Below are 24,914 nucleotides of genomic sequence, written 5' to 3'. Positions count from 1 at the left end.
GACCATGAGTCCGTATTAAAGTTTGAATATCACAGCAGAAGGTACTGAGGCCTGAGGAAGGTGAAATATGGCTGAAACACTAAACAGGTTTTTCCAGGAAATGCTTGTTTAACTCTTCAAGCTTCAATGAACTCATTGACCATATTCACACGGCGGCCATTTTACACTTGCTCAGGATGGGATTCTGAAACTCATCCTGAGCATGACATAAGTGCAAAATGGCCGCCGTGTGAATATGGTCAATGGGCTACTTTAGTTCACTGCACTGTTGGGTCAAATGTTGATCTTGGTAGTTTGTTAAAAATAAGTGGTCTACATGTTAAAATAATAGCTCTACATTCGGACAGCCATCACTGATAAGAGTGTTTGGTCAGTAACATGGGTCTCCCAGTCCCTCCACTCTGCAGTAAACAGCCATCACTGATATAGAGTGTCTGGTCAGTAACATGGGTCTCCCAGTCCCTCCGCTCTGCAGTAAACAGCCATCACTGATATAGAGTGTCTGGTCAGTAACATGGGTCTCCCAGTCCCTCCACTCTGCAGTAAACAGCCATCACTGATATAGAGTGTCTGGTCAGTAACATGGGTCTCCCAGTCCCTCCACTCTGCAGTAAACAGTCATCACTGATATAGAGTGTCTGGTCAGTAACATGGGTCTCCCAGTCCCTCCACTCTGCAGTAAACAGCCATCACTGATATAGAGTGTCTGGTCAGTAACATGGGTCTCCCAGTCCCTCCGCTCTGCAGTAAACAGCCATCACTGATATAGAGTGTCTGGTCAGTAACATGGGTCTCCCAGTCCCTCCACTCTGCAGTAAACAGCCATCACTGATATAGAGTGTCTGGTCAGTAACATGGGTCTCTCAGTCCCTCCACTCTGCAGTAAACAGTCATCACTGATATAGAGTGTCTGGTCAGTAACATGGGTCTCCCAGTCCCTCCACTCTGCAGTAAACAGCCATCACTGATATAGTGTGTCTGGTCAGTAACATGGGTCTCTCAGTCCCTCCACTCTGCAGTAAACAGTCATCACTGATATAGAGTGTCTGGTCAGTAACATGGGTCTCCCAGTCCCTCCTGCTCTGCAGTAAACAGCCATCACTGATATAGAGTGTCTGGTCAGTAACATGGGTCTCCCAGTCCCTCCGCTCTGCAGTAAACAGCCATCACTGATATAGAGTGTCTGGTCAGTAACATGGGTCTCTCAGTCCCTCCACTCTGCAGTAAACAGTCATCACTGATATAGAGTGTCTGGTCAGTAACATGGGTCTCTCAGTCCTGGGAGACCCATGTTAGTGACCAGACACTCTATATCAGTGAGGACGGTCAGAATGTAGAGCTATTTAACACTTATTTTAACGAGTAAATATGACTTACAGCACCTTTAAATTCGAAACATCAGTTGAGGTTGTCCTCATGTCGAGTTACATACTGTATGCCAGTTAAAATAAATAGTTAAAACACAGATGAATAATAACACTGTATTCACTTCAACTGCACCCCATGGAGCCAAGTGAGGGAATGTGATTGAAATGGACCCATTATGATGAAATATTCAGCCTTTAAAACGTCTGGATGTTTGGTTTATAACTGGCGAGAGTTGTGGACCTAACCACGTGATCTTAGTTTTAGGGGATTAATGAATTTATGTGACAGCTGTTCAGTTTAAACAGAATACCGTGTTTACCTAATCTGTACCTGTGGTTCATTAGGTGATTAAATCTCGCCTTGTTTGAATAAATTATGGAAATCCCAAACATCTGAGAGCATCTGTATGAATAATTTGAGAACACAATTAAATATGCCAATTTGAAAAGAAACATGCCCCGTCAAATTAAACGAGTTAAAAAGTCTTTATATGCAGGAAGGAATTAGCACCCGAATTAGCAACCGCTCACTAATTTATTTCCTTCATGCAGGTATAGCTTCCAGCATTAAAGTATCACATTCATAATTTAGAGAAATCGGCCATTCAGTCAGGAGTGTCCATTTCTTATGGATCAAATTGTGTGTATTGAGCTGTACTGTATTGTACCAATTCTGCAAAAGACCACAAGTCACATTGTTGTGTTGTTTCCGTTTTAATTTTTTTTAGCTTATTTGTGCCCATGTATGTCATTTGTAAATGTAAAGAAAATGTATGAAAAAAGAAAACATGTTTACTCTTACTCATAGTATACATTCACAATCAAATTCTTTATTGCGATATTTATTGTAATGTATAACATAACCGACAGGGCAAAAAAAAGACCTGTGTTACATTTGTATGTACATCGCTGTGTGGTTGTTGTCATGACCACCGGAAGCTGTGTTGTTGTTGTCATGACCACCGGAAGCCGTGTTGTTGTTGTCATGACCACCAGAAGCTGTGTTGTTGTTGTCATGACGACCGGAAGCCGTGTTGTTGTTGTCATGACCATAGATATATATAGAACACTAGATAGCTTACCCGCGCTGCCGGCCAATGGAGAGCGACGTCGTCGTAGGGCGGCCATCTTGCCCCAGGCAGCTCAGCTACTGATAACATTAATGTCTATGGTGCATGTACTATTTAAATAACCATAGATTGCTCAATTCTTTACCGATTTTCAAACGGGTTGGTTTGCTATAAACATCAAAGATGTAGTTATGATACTGCATACTTATAAAAAAATATATATATATTTTAAAGATGTTTTTTTTACACGTTAATAATGCTTGTAATAAACCAAACCGTTTGTAAATCCGTCAATATTTCAGTGAGTTATGAGTATTTTTGTCTGTGCAGATCACACACCCTCACTCAAGGCTGACTGGGGCAAGATGGCGGCGGTTCAGAGACGCTGGTGACTCCGCCTTAAGCTATCTAGTGTTCTATATAGATATCTATGGTCATGCCCACCAGAAGCTGTGTGGTCGTCATGCCCACCAGAAGCTGTGTGGTGGTCATGCCCACCAGAAGCTGACGGAGAAGCTGAGCTCCAGAGAGCGCACGTAGTGCCAGTGTGGTGGTCATGCCCACCAGAAGCTGACGGAGAAGCTGAGCTCCAGAGAGTGCACGTAGTGCCAGTGTGGTGGTCATGCCCACCAGAAGCTGACGGAGAAGCTGAGCTCCAGGGAGCGCACGTAGTGCCAGTGTGGTGGTCATGCCCACCAGAAGCTGACGGAGAAGCTGAGCTCCAGCGAGCGCACGTAGTGCCAGTGTGGTGGTCATGCCCACCAGAAGCTGACGGAGAAGCTGAGCTCCAGCGAGCGCACGTAGTGCCAGTGCTGCACGGGGATGAACAGCACGTCTCCCGGCCGCAGCACGCACTCCAGGTAGGGAGCCGCGGAGAACTCTGGGAACTGGACCGGGTCGGGGTTCTCTACCTCCACCTGAGAGGGAGAGAGAGAGGGGGGGGGGGGGAGGGGGGGGGGGAGAGGGGGGGAGAGAGAGAGGGGGGGGGAGAGAGAGAGAGAGGGAGAGAAAGAGAGAGAGAGCGAGAGCGAGAGAGAGAGAGAGAGAGAGAGAGAGAGAGAGAGGGGGGGGGGGGAGAGAGAGAGAGGGGGGGGAGAGAGAGGGGGGGGGGAGAGAGAGAGAGAGAGAGAGAGAGAAAGAGAGAGAGAGAGAGAATAGAGGATGGATAGATAGATAATGGATGGTGAGAGAGAGAGAGAGAGAGGAGAGAGAATAGAGGATGGATAGATAGATAATGGATGGTGAGAGAGAGAGAGAGAGAGAGAGGAGACAGAATAGAGGATGGATAGATAGATATGGATGGTGAGAGAGAGAGATAGATAGATACAGTAGATAGATAGATAGGCAATAAGACATAAATATAGGCAACAACAACATTTGATCTGAATACCGTATAAAAATAAATAAAAACGTAAATAAAACCACCACACGGTGTAACAGGAAACACGGGAGACGGACATTCAAGGTAGAACGTCAGTTTGTTTCATGCGACCGCCACACTGTGTGGCTCATCTTCTTCGTGTGATCTCAGTCTCACCTGACTGGTGTTGTGCAGCAGCGGTGACTGATGAGGGTAGAGCCTCTCTGTGTCCTCCGGGGAGTACAGCCGGATGTACTTACTGCCAACCACCTGCACCAACGAAGAAGAGCCCTGCGGTCAACCAACCAGAGTCACACGGCAAGTGTCCCGACTGGGTCCCTTTCAAGGCCCTTATCGGTAAGTTACCTCCTTATACTACATCATTATTGGTAAGCTACCTCCTTATACTACATCATTATCGGTAAGTTACCTCCTTATACTACATCATTATTGGTAAGCTACCTCCTTATACTACATCATTATTGGTAAGCTACCTCCTTATACTACATCATTATCGGTAAGCTACCTCCTTATACTACATCATTATCGGTAAGCTACCTCCTTATACTACATCATTATTGGTAAGCTAACTCCTTATACTACATCATTATCGGTAAGCTACCTCCTTATACTACATCATTATTGGTAAGCTACCTCCTTATACTACATCATTATCGGTAAGCTACCTCCTTATACTACATCATTATCGGTAAGCTACCTCCTTATACTACATCATTATTGGTAAGCTACCTCCTTATACTACATCATTATTGGTAAGCTACCTCCTTATACTACATCATTATTGGTAAGCTACCTCCTTATACTACATCATTATCGGTAAGCTACCTCCTTATACTACATCATTATCGGTAAGCTACCTCCTTATACTACATCATTATTGGTAAGCTACCTCCTTATACTACATCATTATTGGTAAGCTACCTCCTTATACTACATCATTATTGGTTAGCTACCTCCTTATACTACATCATTATTGGTAAGCTACCTCCTTATACTACATCATTATTGGTTAGCTACCTCCTTATACTACATCATTATTGGTAAGCTACCTCCTTATACTACATCATTATCGGTAAGCTACCTCCTTATACTACATCATTATTGGTAAGCTACCTCCTTATACTACATCATTATCGGTAAGCTACCTCCTTATACTACATCATTATTGGTAAGCTACCTCCTTATACTACATCATTATTGGTAAGCTACCTCCTTATACTACATCATTATTGGTTAGCTACCTCCTTATACTACATCATTATTGGTAAGCTACCTCCTTATACTACATCATTATTGGTAAGCTACCTCCTTATACTACATCATTATTGGTAAGCTACCTCCTTATACTACATCATTATTGGTAAGCTACCTCCTTATACTACATCATTATTGGTAAGCTACCTCCTTATACTACATCATTATTGGTAAGCTACCTCCTTATACTACATCATTATTGGTAAGCTACCTCCTTATACTACATCATTATTGGTAAGCTACCTCCTTATACTACATCATTATTGGTAAGCTACCTCCTTATACTACATCAGTATTGGTAAGCTACCTCCTTATACTACATCATTATTGGTAAGCTACCTCCTTATACTACATCAGTATTGGTAAGCTACCTCCTTATACTACATCATTATTGGTAAGCTACCTCCTTATACTACATCATTATTGGTAAGCTACCTCCTTATACTACATCATTATTGGTAAGCTACCTCCTTATACTACATCCTTATTGGTAAGCTACCTCCTTATACTACATCATTATTGGTAAGCTACCTCCTTATACTACATCATTATTGGTAAGCTACCTCCTTATACTACATCATTATTGGTAAGCTACCTCCTTATACTACATCATTATTGGTAAGCTACCTCCTTATACTACATCAGTATTGGTAAGCTACCTCCTTATACTACATCATTATTGGTAAGCTACCTCCTTATACTACATCAGTATTGGTAAGCTACCTCCTTATACTACATCATTATTGGTAAGCTACCTCCTTATACTACATCATTATCGGTAAGCTACCTCCTTATACTACATCATTATTGGTAAGCTACCTCCTTATACTACATCAGTATTGGTAAGCTACCTCCTTATACTACATCATTATTGGTAAGCTACCTCCTTATACTACATCATTATTGGTGAGCTACCTCCTTATACTACATCATTATTGGTAAGCTACCTCCTTATACTACATCATTATTGGTAAGCTACCTCCTTATACTACATCATTATTGGTAAGCTACCTCCTTATACTACATCCTTATTGGTAAGCTACCTCCTTATACTACATCATTATTGGTAAGCTACCTCCTTATACTACATCATTATTGGTAAGCTACCTCCTTATACTACATCATTATTGGTAAGCTACCTCCTTATACTACATCATTATTGGTAAGCTACCTCCTTATACTACATTATTATTGGTAAGCTACCTCCTTATACTACATCATTATTGGTACGCTACCCCCTTATATTACATCATTATTGGAATGGAATATTGGAACCTATGGAACCCGTTCTAGTGACTGTCTGGTCCTTAAGGTCCAGTTTGCTCTGAACAGGTAAATCTGCATTTCTCTACGACGCCCCTCTAGCTCATGGAATTAACTCCAACAGTCCTTAAAGCTTGAGATTCTCCCGTCTGTTGCAGAGTTTAAAACCTTGATCTCCAACCTTTGTCAGTCAAGTTGTACATGTTTTAATTGATGTGTTATCCTTGCTCTTTGCCTCGTCATTGTTGTCTTATTGTTATGATTTTATATGCGTTTATATACTTATTTCTGTGTGTACACTCGTGACGTGACGGTAAACGAGGGCAAACCTCAGTAGCCTTTCGAGTTTCGAGTTTGAATAAAAGGTTTGAAATAATTAAATTAAATGAAATAAAAATAAATGTTGCACGTCGGTTAGGATCACCTGCACCAGGAAGTTCTGTTGGGGGTCTTGGTGAAGGGGGGACACGGTGCCCCCCGGCCCAAACCACGCATTGATAGTGATGTCATCGTCCTCTCCCTCTCCGAGACAGCAGTAATCAGGGATACAGATGTCCTCTCTCAGCTCAGGTATCTAAGGAGACATACAGATACAAATAAATGGTAAATGGCTGCATTTATATAACAGCTTTTTATCCAAAGCTCTTTTTGTTCCTCACATTTTACCCGCTCACTCACACATTCACACACCGACGGCGGAGGCGACCGTGCGAGGTGCCGACCTCCTCATCGGGAGCAGTTAGGGGGTTAAGTGTCTTGCTCAAGGACACTTCGACACGCTGCCCGGGAGGAGCGGGAATTGAACCAGGGAACCTTCGCATTACCGGACGGCCGCTCTACCTCCTGAGCCACTGTCGCCCCCTCGATATATATACTTATATGCCGCATGTAAACATGCATTTTACACTAGGGCCGACCTCGGCTAGTCCAATAATCGATCGAAAGGAGCCGTAGTTGACTGCCAATGCAAAATAAATATATAAAAGATTTGATTTTTTTATTATCATTCTTTCCAAAAGCAAAAGAGGCCTAGAAGCGTGGCTAACGCTAATGGCGCACATACCAGCGAGGCTAACTGCCTAAGAAAACAGGCACAGAGGCACTGAAAGAGGATTTCACCATCTAATGAACACACTAGACGAATATCAAGATGTATCCATCATTGGACCAATTGCATGCTTTCGCAAGGAGGACAAGAAGCCTTCAGTCGACTCCTTCAGACATTAAGAACCCCCCACAGCCCAAATGGAATGATATTTTATATATTCTTTTGCATTCGGGGGGGGGGGGGGGGGGTAGTCGACTACCAGTCGACTATCGGAAAATGTTGGCCAATCAAAGTCGACTGTACAAATGCTTAGTCGGGGACAGGCCTAATTTACACATATCCCAGGAAGGAGGGATTTGAACAGGAAACACAAGCTAGTGTTTAACAAACAACTCTCTCATCTCTGCTTCCTCTGAACCTGCCTATGTTGAGTCAGTGCAGACTGTGTCATTATATGCAATTCAAAGTCACATTATGCTCCGATGCACAGAGGAGGTTATTCCGTTTGAAACGTCGTACTGTGGCTCTTTGGTTTGTTAGTTTGTTTTATTTAGATGCCATTATCTTTTGCAAAGCAGCAGCTCTTCTTCCTCCACACACAGATAATATACCACGTCGACATTCATCACAATAAATAACACGCCTAAACAAAACAAACACTGCAATTAGACAAAGCAAAATAAACAGCCTCCGACTGAATCCATCACGATCTAATTAATAGTTTCAAGGTCAAGTTCTTTATTTGTCAAGATACACAACAATACAGGGGAGGGGGCATCGCAGGTAATGAGATGATATTGTTTTTCGAGCTCAGACTCAACGGTGCACAATTAAGGAACAACAATGCTGAAGGCGTGTTTTTGCGGACCTCCCAAACTTTCAAACTTTTTAGATGAAGGAATGGGTACAATAGGAGACACGCCTCCAGTTTTTCAAACGTTTTTGACACGCCTCAGCTTCTGAGCTGAAGGCGTGTTTTTGCGGACCTCCCAAACTTTCAAACTTTAGACTGTTTTCTTTATACGTTTTTCTTTTTCTTTCTTTCTACCACAAGACGCGGCCACTGATGGGTCCATGGGACTTGGATAAGTCCTGTGGACCCAACTCTGGCCACTGACCACATGAGCGAACGGGTACATACGCACACAATACACGGCCACTGATGGATCCATGGGACTTGGTAAAGCACTATGGACCCAACTATGACCACTGATAAAAACGTAACTACACTAGCATTATAAGACCTAAACATTGCTACCTACCATACAAGTGCATTGGTTTAGTGCACTTCCGGTTGCCACTGAGCGGAAATGTTTGTGCGGACCTGTTCTCCCAAACTGGTAAGCAAATGACTGTTTTTACGTTATTTTCATTTTTACGTTACCATTATTATTATTATTATTTTTTTTTTTAAACATTGATCTTAACTGATCACTATGACTTTATTGCTTTTATCGTTATATATGCCTATAATTGTGTACAGCACTTTGAGCTACATGACATGTATGAAAGGTGCTTTATAAATACTTACTTACTTACTTACAAGAATGGTAACAATAGGCAGTAGTAGTAACATCAAATAAAATATAAAAGAGGTAAGATAAAATAGTCAATTATTTACAGAGAGTGTCTTACGTGTAGTGTATGTGCATGATAAGGTGCAGGGTGTGTGTCCAATAATAATAAGCAGTAGTAGTAGTATGTCAAATACAATTATAATAATAATATCAAAATGAGGCAAGATAAAATAAAACAGTCCATTTCTACAGAAAGCTAGATAGATAGATAATTATCATGCAACATAGATATGTAACCTCACTCCCTAATGATGACCCCAACAGAACATTCAGATGTGAGGAACCAAAGATATTACATTTGGTACAGCCCTATCACTTGGCAACGTTTATTTTTAAATAACACTCTTTCATCTTTTTCTTAAAACCATATTATATTATTATGTTATATAATATGATTTGAAGTAAATTCCATTTGACCATTGCTCTGTATATCACTGTACGTTGAAACCGTGTCGTCTTTTCTTAACAGCAGTTGGTAAGATTAGCAGTTTTGTTAAATTTTTTAAAGAAATCTAAATGTCAAAATGTATGTAATCCCAGGAGTAAAAATAATCACTCCTGGTCCTATACTTGTGCATTTTATATCGTATTTTGTATTTGTCCGTTTCTTCATACCGTGAAGCACTTTGGTGCAACTTCGCTTGGTTTTAAACGTGCTCCATAAATACAGGTGACCTCGACCTCGAAGCAGCGATAACATAAACGACACGTGTTTTGAGTAGTCAGTTACACGAGTCTTTCCCCCGTTACTCCCATAGGTTTTATCCTGCTTTTATTATGTAGTAGCGCTCGCTCCAGGTTCCTGAAATACATCCCGGTGGGGTTTTCCCGCTCCTACAGCTGATCCACAGTCACAGTATATGCAGGTCTAGTGCGGAGTTGTTCCGGCTGGTGGGACAGCCCGCTGAATATCCAAAAGATAAGCAATTAAAACAAGCCCAGCGGCTCCGTCTCCTGACGGTATAATATATATTATATCAAACACGGTGCGGACGCCGCATCCAGAGGCAGGTGGCCGATGCAATTTAATATGTTTAATATTTATAAAATTGGTAAACCTAAGTCTTTGTGGTCAGAACTACAACAAGCCACCAATACTAGACATGGCTATGTCACCAGACACGCCGTGGGTCGTCACTCTACCTCTACCAAGAACAAATGCACTTAAGAGAACAGTAATGTATAGAGCTGCTGCACACTGTAATTATATAACTGTGAAGATAAAGATGGTCAGCAACACATTTACTTTTTTATTTTTATTTTTATTGATCTTTTTCCCCCTCCTTTTTCCTCCGATTTTCTCCCATCCCAATGTTAGTCGTTATGCCAATTCCCAATCCCCTTCCTGGTCGCTGCGCACTTACCCCCCACAGTCGGTCTGGGAGAGTGGAGGCTATCACGTGCTTCCTCCGACACACGTCTAGCCAATCAACCGCTTCTTTTCACCTGGCAGCGCGGATTCTCACTGAGAGGGTGTAATGTGTGGAAGGATCACACTACCCCCCTTAGATCCTATCCGCGCTGAGCAGGCGCCCCGACCGAACTGTAGGAGTCGCTGTTTACAACGACCCGGACCCACCCCGCCAGCTTCTCCCACCCTCTGATACAGCCAATTGTATTAGTGCAGACGGCCAGCCAAGCTGGTGACAACGCCGGAGCTGTGAGCTGGATTCTAACAGGCGAATCCAGCGTCTCCGGGGTTGGTGACGAACGCAATCTCCGTTACGCCACCTGACCCAACAAATTTACTTTTAAGAAAAAGTTGAAGGATGCTGTTATGAATGGTGAAATACAGTTGAGTTACTGATTTATTTAGTTAGTATTGTTAGTTTAGTTAGTTAGTATTGTATTTGTGGTTGGAGCCATTGTGTTTTTCTTGTGAGATGTTGGAAGATGTTGAGAATGTGCTTAGGCTAAGGTGTTTATGTTTTTATTGTTTTTTTCATACTGTAATGTAATGTACTGTAATGTTGTAGGTTGTGTGTTAGGACCCCCCAGGGAGAATAGTCTTTCACCCACGGGTGCTGTAGACTAACGGGGATCCATAAAATAAACAAATAAACAACAGAGTCGACTGGAAGACGCGAACGGCGGCGAACAGACGCAGCTTCGCTCGGGGCGCGGAAGCGCTGTTCGCCGGGCGAGACGGAGCAAACAGAGGTCTAACTTGAACAATGGATATGGAATAGACGCGGCTATTAATGCTCTGCGACACGTAGATATCGAAGAGGTCACAAGTGGAGAACGGTCTCGTATTTAATAAAGTAAAATGGTAAATGGTGCATTTTATACAGCAGCTTTTATCCAAAGCGCTTTACAATTTGTTCCTCACATTTGACCCATTCACTCACACATTCACACACCGACGGCGGAGGCGACCGTGCGAGGTGCCAACCTGCTCATCGGGAGAAGTTAGGGGTTGAGTGTCTTTCTTAAGGACACATGGACACGCTGCCCGGGAGGAGCGGGAATCGAACCGAGAACCTCCGGATTACCAGATGACTGCTCTACCTCCCGAGCCACTGTCGCCCCCATGTCAACAATGCTGCTGTTGAGTTATCGGCTGTCAAACTAACGCCAGCCAATATTCCCCTTTGCATTGTACAGACCTGTTCGCTGTTTACAAACAGTTCGAGCCAATCAGCAATACCAACTGAGTCACGTGACTAAGTTTCCCCGGACCTGCGCGAGCTGCTGCGCTAAAATAATAAGACGGGGCTCTATGGAGAAACCATGACACTCCCCTGACTAACAGTATAATGGAGCTCTATGGAGAAACCATGACACTCCCCTGACTAAAAGTATAATGGAGCTCTATGGAGAAACCATGACACTCCCCTGACTAAAATTATAATGGAGCTCTATGGAGAAACCATGACACTCCCCTGACTAAAAGTATAATGGAGCTCTATGGAGAAACCATGACACTCCCTGCCCTGACTAAAAGTATAATGGAGCTCTATGGAGAAACCATGACACCCCCCTGACTAAAAGTATAATGGAGCTCTATGGAGAAACCATGACACTCCCCTGACTAAAATTATAATGGAGCTCTATGGAGAAACCATGACACTCCCCCGACTAAAAGTATAATGGAGCTCTATGGAGAAACCATGACACTCCCTGCCCTGACTAAAAGTATAATGGAGCTCTATGGAGAAACCATGACACTCCCCTGACTAAAATTATAATGGAGCTCTATGGAGAAACCATGACACCCCCCTGACTAAAAGTATAATGGGGCTCTATGGAGAAACCATGACACTCCCCTGACTAAAAGTATAATGGGGCTCTATGGAGAAACCATGACACTCCCCTGACTAAAAGTATAATGGAGCTCTATGGAGAAACCATGACACTCCCCTGACTAAAAGTATAATGGAGCTCTATGGAGAAACCATGACACTCCCCTGACTAAAAGTATAATGGAGCTCTATGGAGAAACCATGACACTCCCCTGACTAAAAGTATAATGGAGCTCTATGGAGAAACCATGACACTCCCCTGACTAAAAGTATAATAGAGCTCTATGGAGAAACCATGACACTCCCCTGACTAAAAGTATAATGGAGCTCTATGGAGAAACCATGACACTCCCCTGACTAAAAGTATAATGGGGCTCTATGGAGAAACCATGACACTCCCCTGACTAAAAGTATAATGGAGCTCTATGGAGAAACCATGACACTCCCCTGACTAAAAGTATAATGGAGCTCTATGGAGAAACCATGGCACTCCCCTGACTAAAAGTATAATGGAGCTCTATGGAGAAACCATGACACTCCCCTGACTAAAAGTATAATGGAGCTCTATGGAGAAACCATGACACTCCCCTGACTAAAAGTATAATGGGGCTCTATGGAGAAACCATGACACTCCCCTGACTAAAAGTATAATGGGGCTCTATGGAGAAATGATAATGGAGATGAAATGATCTTACTAACCAAACCCCAAACTGTCACTTTCACAAGACTTTTAGACTTTTTTTATAGACAAAAAAATCGGACCAGTTTATTGATAGATTATTAGTACCAATAACTTTTTACTATTAAGTGGGTTTATCCTCGTTAATCTTCCCATAGCGATCAATAAACTGGTCCGATTTTTGGTCTGACTTTTAATCATACTGTATCACTTTTCAAAAGTAACGGTGTTGCGGTCGAAAGTTTTAAAACTAGTTAAACATGTTAAACATTTAGGGAATGAACAACGATAGAGATAAAACATCACACAACACAAACTTAATATTCCAATGTTCCACTGGAGTGCCGTGGCTTAGAGTCTGCTGCGGGAGCCCAGGCCCAGCGGGATGCGTTCTGAGAACCTGGTACGAGCGCTGCATTGTAAACGAAGGATTAAACAAATCTGTGAGGATGAATTCCTCCCGGTTCTGCAAGAGACTTATTAACAATTAATTAAAAATGCAAGAGTTTGTTGTTGTGGTTGCAATTAGGGGGTCTTAGTTATTACCGAAGTAATCAACAGTGTTGTCATGGTCTTTTTTTTAATATACTATATATTCTGTAATGTTAAAAGTAATGTAATGTAGTGCTGTAAGTGGTATTTTTTTTGTTAAAGGAACACTCCAACATTTTGGGAAATTAGCTTATTTGCCATCTACCCTGGAGTTAGACAAGAAGATGCATACCCTTTTTCTTCTCTGTGCATGCAGTAGGAGTAGGAAGACCTTTGGAACTAGGCTAATGGAGGAACCTACTTCCAGTGACTGACGCTAAGCTAGGCCAACGGTGCGCGTCTTCCTACTCCTACTGCATGCACAGAGAAGAAAAAAGGTATGTATCTTCTTGTCTAACTCCAGGGTAGATGGCAAATAAGCTAATTTCCCAAAATGTTGGAGTGTTCCTTTAAAATGAGCAGTCTACATGTTAAGATAATGATACCGCTTTATATAGCGCCTTTCAGAAGACCCATGGTCGCTTTACATAAAAAACAACAAAAGTAACAAACATAGTGGACAGACACAACATACATAATAGCTCTACACTCCAACAGCCATCACTGATATAGTGTCTCAGTCCCTCCACTCTGCAGTAAACAGAATGTAGAGCTATTTAACACACATTTTAACAACAAAATAAAACACCATTTACAGCACCTTTAAGAATAACAATAACGCTATACAAATGTGTAAAATAATGGAAAAACACCTCATTTAAATGAAAGGTGATCGAAGGTGAACACTGCTGTTCTCCTATATTTAACTGCCTTCAATAAAAAATTGTTGTTGCACCCAAGTAATTATTAAAACATTGATGCACCACCGTGAATAACACCACAGGTGATATTTGAAGCATATTATACTCATGGAATTAAACTAACCTTTGTATTCAGACTTTCCACAGCTAATTTAATTTCCTATTCCATCAAAGTACTTTCCTCAGAAAAGACAGAGTGATAAAGGTATAGCCTTCTGCCATAGTGGTTAATAGAATTCACGAATTTACATTTACCAGAATCAGAGTTTGTGTCTGGTGGCTTATGTTAAAGTTAAGTTCTGTATATTATCTACAAGCTCTGTATCTTATCTGTATCTTATAGTTTTTTCTTTTTTTTTCATAATATACTCGGACCACAAGCCTACGAATTATGATCTCAGTCCTTCCGCGGTGTACCGTACAGGCTTCCCACAGACATTGCAAAATGAAATTCAAGAACTTTTAAGTACTTTTCCAAGCACTATTTTTCATTTTCAAGGATGTCACTCGAAGGATACAATTCACTTTTAAATGCTGTTTTTTTTTTTAAAGCATCTTCTTCACACGAGAAGAAGAGATGAGGGAAAAGCGGTTGGAGCGGGCGATCAACGATTTCTCGATTCAGAACAATTTGATCACGGATGAACAAAACATTCAATGCGAATGGTTGATTTGAATTTCAAGGACTTTTATAGCACCACGTTTAAAAAAAATTGGCAGTAGATCAAGAGCGGCACACAGTGGCACGGCGGTCAGCACCGCTGCCTCACAGCACGGAGGTCCTGGGTTCGAACCCGGGCCTTTCTGTGTGGCGTTTGCACGTTCTCTCCCCGTGTTCGCGCGGGTTTCCTCCCACAACCATGAAGCCATGCCGGGTAGGGTTAGGGACTACAGGTGGAAACTAGCTTGTGAGCTAAACTCTGGCATCAATTTACATTGATGTTGATTGATGTGCACTAAAGAATTAATACAAATAAACGTAAACTTAAACATATTGAAGGCAATAGGGTTCTAGGCGCTCCTGGAGGGAAGACGTACCTGATCGAACAGCTGGTGTTGAGCGAGATAGCCCACACCTTTCCCTTCATCCTGCCGGGAGACGAGGTTGATGAGACGAGGTTGATGCACAGAAATAAAATTATAATACTTTTTTTTTTTTATTAATTTATTTTATTTAACCTTTATTTACCCAGGCAAGCAATTAAGAACATATTCTTATTATTCTTATATACAAAAGCAGCCTGATCAAAAAGCAAAGGCCTTTTGAAGGAAGGGGGGGGGGCTGTACAACAAGAACAAGGTTATGTACATGCATACAAGTAAATAAAATACAAAATGACAGTAGCAATAGTATACAAGGACAACGATAAATAAGGGAGAGAGAAGGGAAGGGAGAGAGGGAAAAAGAGAAAGGGAAAAAGAGAAAGGAAGAGTGGGAACCAGAGGGGGAGAGAGGGAGAGTGAGAACCAGAGGGAGAGAGAGGGAGAGTGAGAACCAGAGGGAGAGAGAGGGAGAGTGAGAACCAGAGGGAGGGAGAGGGAGAGTGAGAACCAGAGGGAGAGAGAGGGAGAGTGAGAACCAGAGGGAGAGAGAGGGAGAGTGAGAACCAGAGGGAGAGAGAGGGAGAGTGAGAACCAGAGGGAGAGAGAGGGAGAGTGAGAACCAGAGGGAGAGAGAGGGAGAGTGAGAACCAGAGGGAGAGAGAGGGAGAGTGAGAACCAGAGGGAGAGAGAGGGAGAGCGAGAACCAGAGGGAGAGAGAGGGAGAACCAGAGGGAGAGAGAGGGAGAGTGAGAAGCAGAGGGAGAGAGAGGGAGAGTGAGAACCAGAGGGAGTGAGAGGGAGAACCAGGGGGAGAGAGAGAGAGAGAAGAAAGGGGGAGAGGGAGGGAGGGAGGTGAGGGAGGGGGCCCAGGGGGAGGAGAGGAGAGTCTGAGGGCTATGCGTGCGATCGGGAGGCAGTCAGCAGGTGCAACAGTCGGTTATGGTTTGTTGCAGATTTTGTTTAAAAGCAGTGAGCGATGTGAGGGCAGTGAGTTTACGGGTGTTTTGTAATGTAATATATACAGTATGTATGGAAGCAGAGAACGGCCACGTCTTTATTTATTATTTTATTGCCGTTTTCTCGCGATAAAGACTTATTATTTCGTTATCTCGATATAACAAAGTCCGTTTTCTCTTGATAGCGACTTATTGTTTCGTTATCTCAATATAACAAAGTCCGTTTTCTCTAGCTAACAACTTATTATTTCGACTAGGGATGCTCGATATTGGCTTTTTTACCGATACTGATATACCGATATTGTCCAACTCTTAATTTCCGATACCGATATCAACCGATACCGATATATGCAGGGTTTCCCCCCCCCCCCCAAAAAACGGAATAATTTCAGGTAATTAACATTACATATCTCTTGTTGTGGAATTAACACAACATTATGCATACTTTTGACAATAAATAAAATCTGAATTTGTTCTTACTTGCTTGCCTGGGTAAATAAAGGTTATAGAAATGTAAAAAAAAAAAAAAAAACCCCGATACCGATATTTTCCGATATCACATTGTAATGCCAATATCGGCCGATAATATCGGACATCCCTAATAACGACTTATTATTTCGTTATCTCAATATAACAAAATCAGTTTTCTCGTGATAACGGGATTAATTTATTTCATTATCTCGATATAACAGATAATCATCCAGAACCGTGTACAGAACTCGGAGATGGTTGCGAGCTGGGTCATGTGATCATGCCGTCCCGATCTCAGCCCTCAAGAGCTGCCGCGGGCCGTCTGCTGCTGCGCTGAACAACTTACTGAAATAAATCACGAGAAAACGGACTTTGTTATATCGAGATAACAAAAATAATAAGTCGGTATCGCGAGAAAACGGCAATAAAATAATAAATAAAGACATGGCCCGTTCTCGGCCTCCGTAATTATGAGAGATGCCATGAGGCTTTTTTTTTTTGTATATATAAATACAAATATTTTTATGTTAGCAATAATGAGACGATAATTTGAAGGAACACACCAATATTATGGGAAATACGTCGCTGACAGCGCAAACACACCACAGTCGCCACACATGTACTTGCGTGTTGTTCCGCGCGAGAACAGCGTGCGTGGCCGGGCACACCGAGTTCCGAGTTCAGAGCGGGCGGAAGCGCACGGAGGAGGAAGGCACGTTCACACTGGAACAGCTGTCGATGCCTAATCTATTGTGAAGTCAGTCCCCGTTTGAAGATTGCTTTAAGATTTCCAGTTCCAGTGTTCTCTTGTCCATTTTGCATGTATAACCAGTTATTATATTATATGTTAGAATTCATTTTAGAATGATGATCAGTGTGACTCTACTCCTGAAAAAGTATAGTAATATGGTTTATTTGTATTGGGACACATTCGCTGGTTGAACAACATCTATATGTGTGGTAATAATAATGCAGATGTTGAGTGTATTTCTGTGAAAATGCGCGTGGCGGCGCACTCCTCTGAATCCAACCAGAGCGGAAAAACGATTGCTTCCACCCCCGCGAGTCGCGCGCCCGCTTGCGGCCGGTGGGCACAGCTACGTCCGTTAACATGGGAGTGAAAGTGAAGCGCTGGTCGCCCGCCCGCCCGCCTTCGTGCACAACTGGTGTGTTGGCGCTGTTACCGTCTTCTCCAGAGTCAGACAAGAAGATAGATGCTCCTCTAGTCTCCTCTCTCTCTGCGTTCAGTAGAAAGCTATCCGACTGCAAGCTAGCCTAGCTTAGCACAAATGAATGGAAGGGGATACGGATTAGCTTAGCCTAGCTTAAAACTCTGGGAGAGGTGTTTTTGGCAGCTAGGTTGTCTGATCCGTATCCACTTCCATTCATTTGTGCTAAGCTAGGCTAGCTTACGCTAGCTTGGTATCTATCTTCTTGTCCGACTCTGGAGAAGACGGTGAGTTGCGTTTCCCATAATGTCGGCGTGTTCCTTTAAGCACGCACTTACTTTTTTAAGAATATACTGGTCGATGTACTCGTTGACGGTCAGCAGTGTTTGTGACCACTCCTCGTCGGTGTATCTAGAGCCCACTTCGACAGGGACAGTCCGGCAGCCAGCGACAGATCTGAGGTATTCTATACTTTGCAGGGAAAGAAAAATAAAAGAAGTTAGTAGTAGTACGTTTACCTTTACATTTATACCTCATGGTGACGGGGGGGGGGGACGGGGGGGGGGGGGGGGGGGAGCGCCCTCGGCCCCCGTGATGTAACGACCCCCTCATGGTGACGGGGGGGGGAGCGCCCTCGGCCCCCGTGATGTAACGGCCCCCCCCTGTAAATGAAGGTGACTAATGATGCACGACGGGGGGGGGAGGTACCTCCAGCGATGGTCCTTGAGCGCGGGCCAGTGCTCCACGGTCCCCTCCAGGACGACCGGCTTGAGGGGCAGCAGGTGATTCGTCTTGAAGCTCTCCAGTGAAGGGCAGCGCATCCTGGGTACCGCCGTCGCCACGGAGACGGGCGGGGCGTCCATCTTGATTCTCTATTAAAGGAGGCGACACAGAGACACACGGAATGTCCTACGGGGTACACTGACTACACACACAGGACATTGCTCTAATGAGGCCGATGGCTATTTCACGAGGGGGGGAGGAGGGGGGGGGGAAGGGTGCAGTGTATTACGTTTTAAGAAAGTGGCAAATCCATCATGTAAATAAAAGCGGGGCTCAGTCAAGCGTCGGCCTATTATGTCGGGGGAATAGCGGACCACCGACCTTGGCGACGAAAGGCTCATTTTGAACGTCCTCCTTTGTCGCTGCTTTCCGGATTTCCGTCTGGAGGATGTGGACGAGGACTTGCAGAATGTCGCCCATGATGGCGGCGCCCATCAGTAAGCCCATGTCGCAGGTCTTGACGGCCCGCTGTAGGGTCTCGGGGGACACAGCGCGTCCCCCCCGGCACAGCTCCGACACTTTGAACAGGCAGCCGTAGGAATACACTCGCCTCCACTCCTTGTCCACGTCACGCCACGTCCCCGTGTTGAGCTTCTCCCAGGAGTAGTCCAAGACCACCTTGATTGATTGATTGATTGATTGAAAATGTTATTAACAGATTGCAGAATGGGTACAATACAGTACGGCTCAGACCAGAGAAAGACTTTCATCTTGTTTACATCAGGGTCCCCCGTTTTCAATTCATCGTGACATTTATGACATACACGACATATCTATATATAAACAGTACTGTTACATCCAGACATTTATGACATACAAGATATACACATATACAGTACTGTTTAGTGTTTATTTACAGACAGAGTTTCTAAAAGAGAATATATACAATATTTGAGGGGGAGGAAACTGTACATTGGGGGGTGGGTTTGGACATTTACCTGCGCGCTGAGCGCACCGACGCCGGCGTCCGCAGCGCCGTACAGCTGTCTCCGGCAGCGCCTCAGCATCTCCACGGCACTGGCCTCCACCTTCTCACTGAACTGAAGCGGGAACTCCGCCTCGTTAAGAGGCAGGACGGTGGAGATCTCTGTCCACAGGCCGGCCATCGCTGAGGAGGTCTTAATTCTTCTGCACGGTGGGAGAGAGGGTCACGGTCAGGTTAATAAAGTATAGGGATGAGTACCGAACGGAACCGAATTAAGGGTACTACCGACCGAATCACGTCGGTACTGTACAGAGTACCGATTCATGCGAGATCTGCCGGTGCCACATTTTGGTAATGTAAACATAAATTTTATTTTTTTTTAAGTCAGATGACGCCAACGTTTAGTTTACCGCGAAACGAAACCTATGAAGTGTGCCGCACGTTCACGCGCACAATACACGCTCACCTAGGATTTGACTTGATTCAACAACTAAGCAGTCGGGGCAATGGCGAGCCTGAAAGCGGTCGCAACTAAAGTGTTGCTAGATGCAGACAACGCTCGCTGCAATATTATATATACAGTATATATAAATTATATATGTGTGTGTGTATATATATATATATACAAATTGTTCTAAATAAATAATAATGATAATAAATTATTTGAAGTTTGATTTTTTTATTTTTTTTTTAACAACCGAGGTATTACATTTTTAGAGACTAAACTAAGTACCGAAAAAAGGTACGATTCACATGTGAAAGATACCCAACCCTGGTGAATAGGCCACGTTCATTCATCAGTAGTACTAGTCATACTGTCTCTATTTTATATAATACAACTCTGTACACACATCCGATTAGCACTACACTCAGTAGTACCAATTTGTATATTTTGTACCCAGTTTAACCACCTGTACATCCATGTATATTACTGTTACACGTTACTGTTACATTTGCACTCTGGTTGGATGCCAAACTTATTTCCGTTGTACTGTACTTGTGCTGCATGATGACAATACATTTGAATCTAATCTAATCCAATTTCATTTCATTTCATACTCTTAGAACGTCCTTCGATGCACTTTAAAGTTTGATTTTGAACAATTTATAGCTTTAATTAATAACCAGTATGTCATTTTCTAATTGCTTTTAGTCTGTGTTTCCTGTTTCTATCTAATTTTGCGTTGCCTCTGATCTTATTCTAACTTGATTTTATTGTGCTGATTACTAGTTTTTGTCTTTGTGTTATTCTCGGTGATCTGGGAGTGGTGGAAGATGAATATCATTTTGTTTTTTATTGCCCCTTGTATACCGATTTGAGGAGGGCTTTATTTGAGAAAATTCAAATAGTAAATCCGGATTTGTTTTGGCAGTCTGAGAGTTGTATGTTGAGTTGGTTTTTTGTGGAGGAGATTTTCAGTTTTGCAGGAATTTTTGGAGAAAGCATGGCACTTAAGACAAAACACACTATATCATATATAATTTTATATGAATTCCTCTTGTTTCTTTGTTTAAACTTTACAGCTTGTTATATTACGTTTTATTTTGTTTTATTTTTTTGTGGCCATCTTGGTCTATATAATAACTTATTGTCAATGTCAAGTATACTATTATATATACTTATTGTTTATGTGTCTTGTAAGCCCATATGGGCTGGGCATACACCTGTATGTAAGAAGACACGAAAATAAAAAACATCAAGCAATCAAAAATATATATAAATATATTCTATCTCTTTTAATCAATCGACGCACAGAGGGCTCACTGAGAACAGGGAGTGCATTCGTGTACTCAGATGAACTCACAGACAAACACTGTGCCTGCGTTGTACTTCTAATACCGGCTTTCTGTGACTTTGACATTTGAATAATACCATCATTCTCTGATAATAACAAACCAGGCGGCCGCCAGACAGCTTTAAGTGGGAGACCTGATTCACTGGAGTGTTATGCACTTCAACTAGGCGACAACACCACAGAACAAAACAACAAAACAGCCAATAAAGTGTGCTCCTATTTGAGCATGGGGTAATTACTTGGGGGATTAAACAAGCCATTGATTGATTGAAAACTTTATTAACAGATTGCAGAATGGAATAGAATGGGGGACCCTGATGTAAACAAGACGAAAGTCTTTCTCTGGTCTGCATCCCCTTAACAATTGTATGTACTGTATTGTACCCATTCTGCAATCTGTTAATAAACGTTTCAATCAATCAATCAATCAATCAATCAATCAATCAATCAATCAATCAATCAATCTTATTGTTAAGGGGATGCAGACCAGAGAAAGACTTTCGTCTTGTTTACATTAGGGTCCCCCATTTTCAATTCATCATAAATAGTTTAATTCGCACTGTTTAATTCGTTTTTAACAGTATATATATATATATATATATTTTTTTTTAATATCTTCCAGTTATAAATTACCCAAGAGAGAAATAGCGAAACAGACAATACAGATGAGTTTATAAGACATTTAGTTATAAGACATATTATATTATATTTAACAACGTCGTTATTAATAAAGTCAAGTAGGCGTTATTTCTACACACAGACACCACTATAGGTAACTAAGTAATGTCTTTAAGTCAGAGCTCAGTCTGTCCTCGTTACAACAAGGTGAACCACAAGCCTGACATGTTATGTTGGTTCATACAAAGTTATCTTACCTCTCAAACTGTCAGGGATTGAAGTTTAAAACCGTGATTACGGACACGGGTGCATTGTGCCTTTGGCGTTGGGGTCGTTCGTTTAATACACGAGTGAGATGTGATCGTTATTATCCATTAGTTAAAGGCTAAATATAGTTTCTGATTCATGATATGATGATATTCTAACGTTCAGCGGCAGCAGTGGTCGTGGTGTGTGACGACAAAAACACACCGACAAGGGACAAATGTTGTCGAACAGAGGTTCCGGGGTCTGTTTATTGCAAACCCTTTAACCGCTTTGACGACCGTTTGACATTTTGCTTTCGTCACCATTTCAGAGGATCGGTTACTACCGTTATTATCGTTTTTTTTGTGTTGCATAATGGTACATGGCCGAGAGATGATCTGCATCTGCACTTACTCTGTGCTCCAGCAGATGGTAGTCTCTCTCTCTCTCTCTCTCTCTCTCTATCTCTCTCTCTGTCTCTCTCTCTCTCTCTCTCTCTTCCCTCTTCCTCTCTCTCTCTCTCTCTCTCTCTCTCTCTCTCTCTCTCTCTCTCTCTCTCTCTCTCTCTCTCTCTCTCTCTCTCTCTCTCTCTCTCTCTCTCTCTCTCTCTCTCTCTCTCTCAGACTGGACTGGACTCTGGTGGACTGGACTCTGGTGGACTGGACTCTGGTGGACTGGACTCTGGACTTCCTGACTGGCAGACCCCAGGTGGTGAGAGCAGGCAACTGCACCTCCTCATCCATCACCCTCAACATAGGGGCCCCCCAGGGCTGTGTTCTGAGTCCCCTCCTCTACTCCCTGTACACACACGACTGTGTGGCTCAGCGGAGTAGCAATACAATCGTCAAATTTGCTGACGACACAGTGGTGGTGGGCCTGATCTCTGCCAACGACGAGAGGGCCTACCTGGAAGAGGTCAAGGTCCTGGCGGGATGGTGCCAGGAAAACAGCCTCTCCCTGAACGTCAGCAAAACAAAGGAGATGATTGTGGACTTCAGGAGGTCGGGGGTCAAGGACTACAGCCCCCTCAGCATCGACGGGGCACCGGTTGAGAGAGTCAACAGCTTCAAGTACCTCGGAGCCCACATATCCGAGGACTTGAAATGGACCATACACATTAACAGTGTGGTGAAGAAGGCACGACAACGCCTCTACTTCCTCAGGCGCCTAAGGAAGTTCCAAGTCAGCCAGAAGATCCTTAAGAACTTCTACTCATGTACAATAGAGAGCATCTTGACCGGCAACATCACCTCCTGGTTTGGGAATAGCACTGCAAAAGACCAAAGCAGACTACAAAGAGTGACACGTACAGCCGAACGCACAATCGGAGGGGGGCTCCCCACCCTCCAGAACATTTACTACAAGCGTTGCAAGGGGAAGGCTAAGAGAATTATTAAGGACTCGAGCCACCCGAACAACTGCCTCTTTGAACTGCTGCCGTCAGGCAAGCGATACAGGAGTCTCAAGGCGAGCACAGAAAGACTCAGAAGTAGCTTCTATCCCCAGGCCATCAGGCTGCTAAACGAACAATGAATGAACACTACACAACAACAACCACCAAACACACATAGCACACACATCCACACGCACACACTCACTTTAAACAAACACACTGTAGCACCCACTACACACACTTTATAGCACACACCCACTTTAAACAAACACACTGTAGCACCCACTCCCCACACTTTATATTTATGGATGAAGGATTGCACTACAACTCGTACACCTTACTGTAAATTGTACCTAAAATTGTACCTCATCCCATTTCTGCTTTGCACTAGATAGTACTGTACATTAGTACACTGCATAGTTGTGTATTGTATATTATATGGTAACTCAGAACATTGTACATATGTCTATACCGAACAACTGTGACCTCATTTTCTTCTTCTAAATTCATGCTATATTATGTTATTATGTTATTTGATACTATCTTGTCTAGCACAGTCTCTGGAGCGTAACAGTAAGAAGCATTTTGTATGAAAGTATTCTGTACTTCTGTATGACAACTATTAAAGAACTTGAGAACTTGAACTTGACTCTGGTGGACTGGACTCTGGTGGACTGGACTCTGGTGGACTGGACTCTGGACTCTGGTGGACTGGACTCTGGACTCTGGTGGACTGGACTCTGGACTCTGGTGGACTGGACTCTGGACTCTGGTGGACTGGACTCTGGACTCTGGTGGACTGGACTCTGGTGGACTGGACTCTGGTGGACTGGACTCTGGACTCTGGTGGACTGGACTCTGGTGGACTGGACTCTGGTGGATTGGACTCTGGACTCTGGACTCTGGTGGACTGGACTCTGGTGGACTGGACTCTGGTGGACTGGACTCTGGACTCTGGTGGACTGGACTCTGGACTCTGGTGGACTGGACTCTGGACTCTGGTGGACTGGACTCTGGACTCTGGTGGACTGGACTCTGGACTCTGGTGGACTGGACTCTGGTGGACTGGACTCTGGTGGACTGGACTCTGGTGGACTGGACTCTGGTGGACTGGACTCTGGACTCTGGTGGACTGGACTCTGGACTCTGGTGGACTGGACTCTGGTCTCTGGTGGACTGGACTCTGGTCTCTGGACTCTGGTGGACTGGACTCTGGTAGACTGGACTCTGGACTCTGGTGGACTGGACTCTGGACTCTGGTGGACTGGACTCTGGACTCTGGTGGACTGGACTCTGGACTCTGGTGGACTGGACTCTGGACTCTGGTGGACTGGACT

The 24,914-nt window shown here is 43.3% G+C and overlaps 1 protein-coding gene across 1 annotated transcript; it reads right to left on the bottom strand.

Annotated features, from left to right (window-relative positions):
* Positions 1 to 2,084: 2,084 nt before the first annotated feature.
* kdm8 (lysine (K)-specific demethylase 8) lies at positions 2,085 to 22,374 on the bottom strand. Its single transcript, XM_084328967.1, has 9 exons — positions 22,196 to 22,374; positions 19,538 to 19,727; positions 18,921 to 19,217; positions 18,525 to 18,688; positions 18,155 to 18,287; positions 15,215 to 15,265; positions 6,760 to 6,909; positions 3,975 to 4,067; positions 2,085 to 3,354 (listed from the first exon to the last, which is right to left on the bottom strand). The coding sequence occupies exons 2-9, from the start codon at positions 19,703 to 19,705 to the stop codon at positions 3,190 to 3,192; spliced, it is 1,221 nt and encodes a 406-aa protein (XP_084185093.1). The 5' UTR covers positions 19,706 to 19,727; positions 22,196 to 22,374; the 3' UTR covers positions 2,085 to 3,189.
* Positions 22,375 to 24,914: the final 2,540 nt, after the last annotated feature.

Source organism: Notolepis coatsorum, assembly GCF_963971535.1.
Source record: "Notolepis coatsorum genome assembly, chromosome: 14".
Taxonomy (NCBI): domain Eukaryota; kingdom Metazoa; phylum Chordata; class Actinopteri; order Aulopiformes; family Paralepididae; genus Notolepis; species Notolepis coatsorum.
This window is presented reverse-complemented; position numbering and strand designations above follow the sequence as displayed.

What these genes read in the sequence shown, in the direction of transcription:
- kdm8 (XM_084328967.1), bottom strand. Translation starts at nt 19,705, where the DNA reads ATGGCCGGCCTGTGGACAGAGATCTCCACCGTCCTGCCTCTTAACGAG. An exon ending in TCGGTGCGCTCAGCGCGCAG is followed by an intron (nt 19,218 to 19,537) that starts GTAAATGTCCAA and finishes CAATCAATCAAG; the next exon opens with GTGGTCTTGGACTACTCCTG. An exon ending in AACACCAGCTGTTCGATCAG is followed by an intron (nt 6,910 to 15,214) that starts GTACGTCTTCCC and finishes ATGTCTCCTTAG; the next exon opens with ATACCTGAGCTGAGAGAGGA.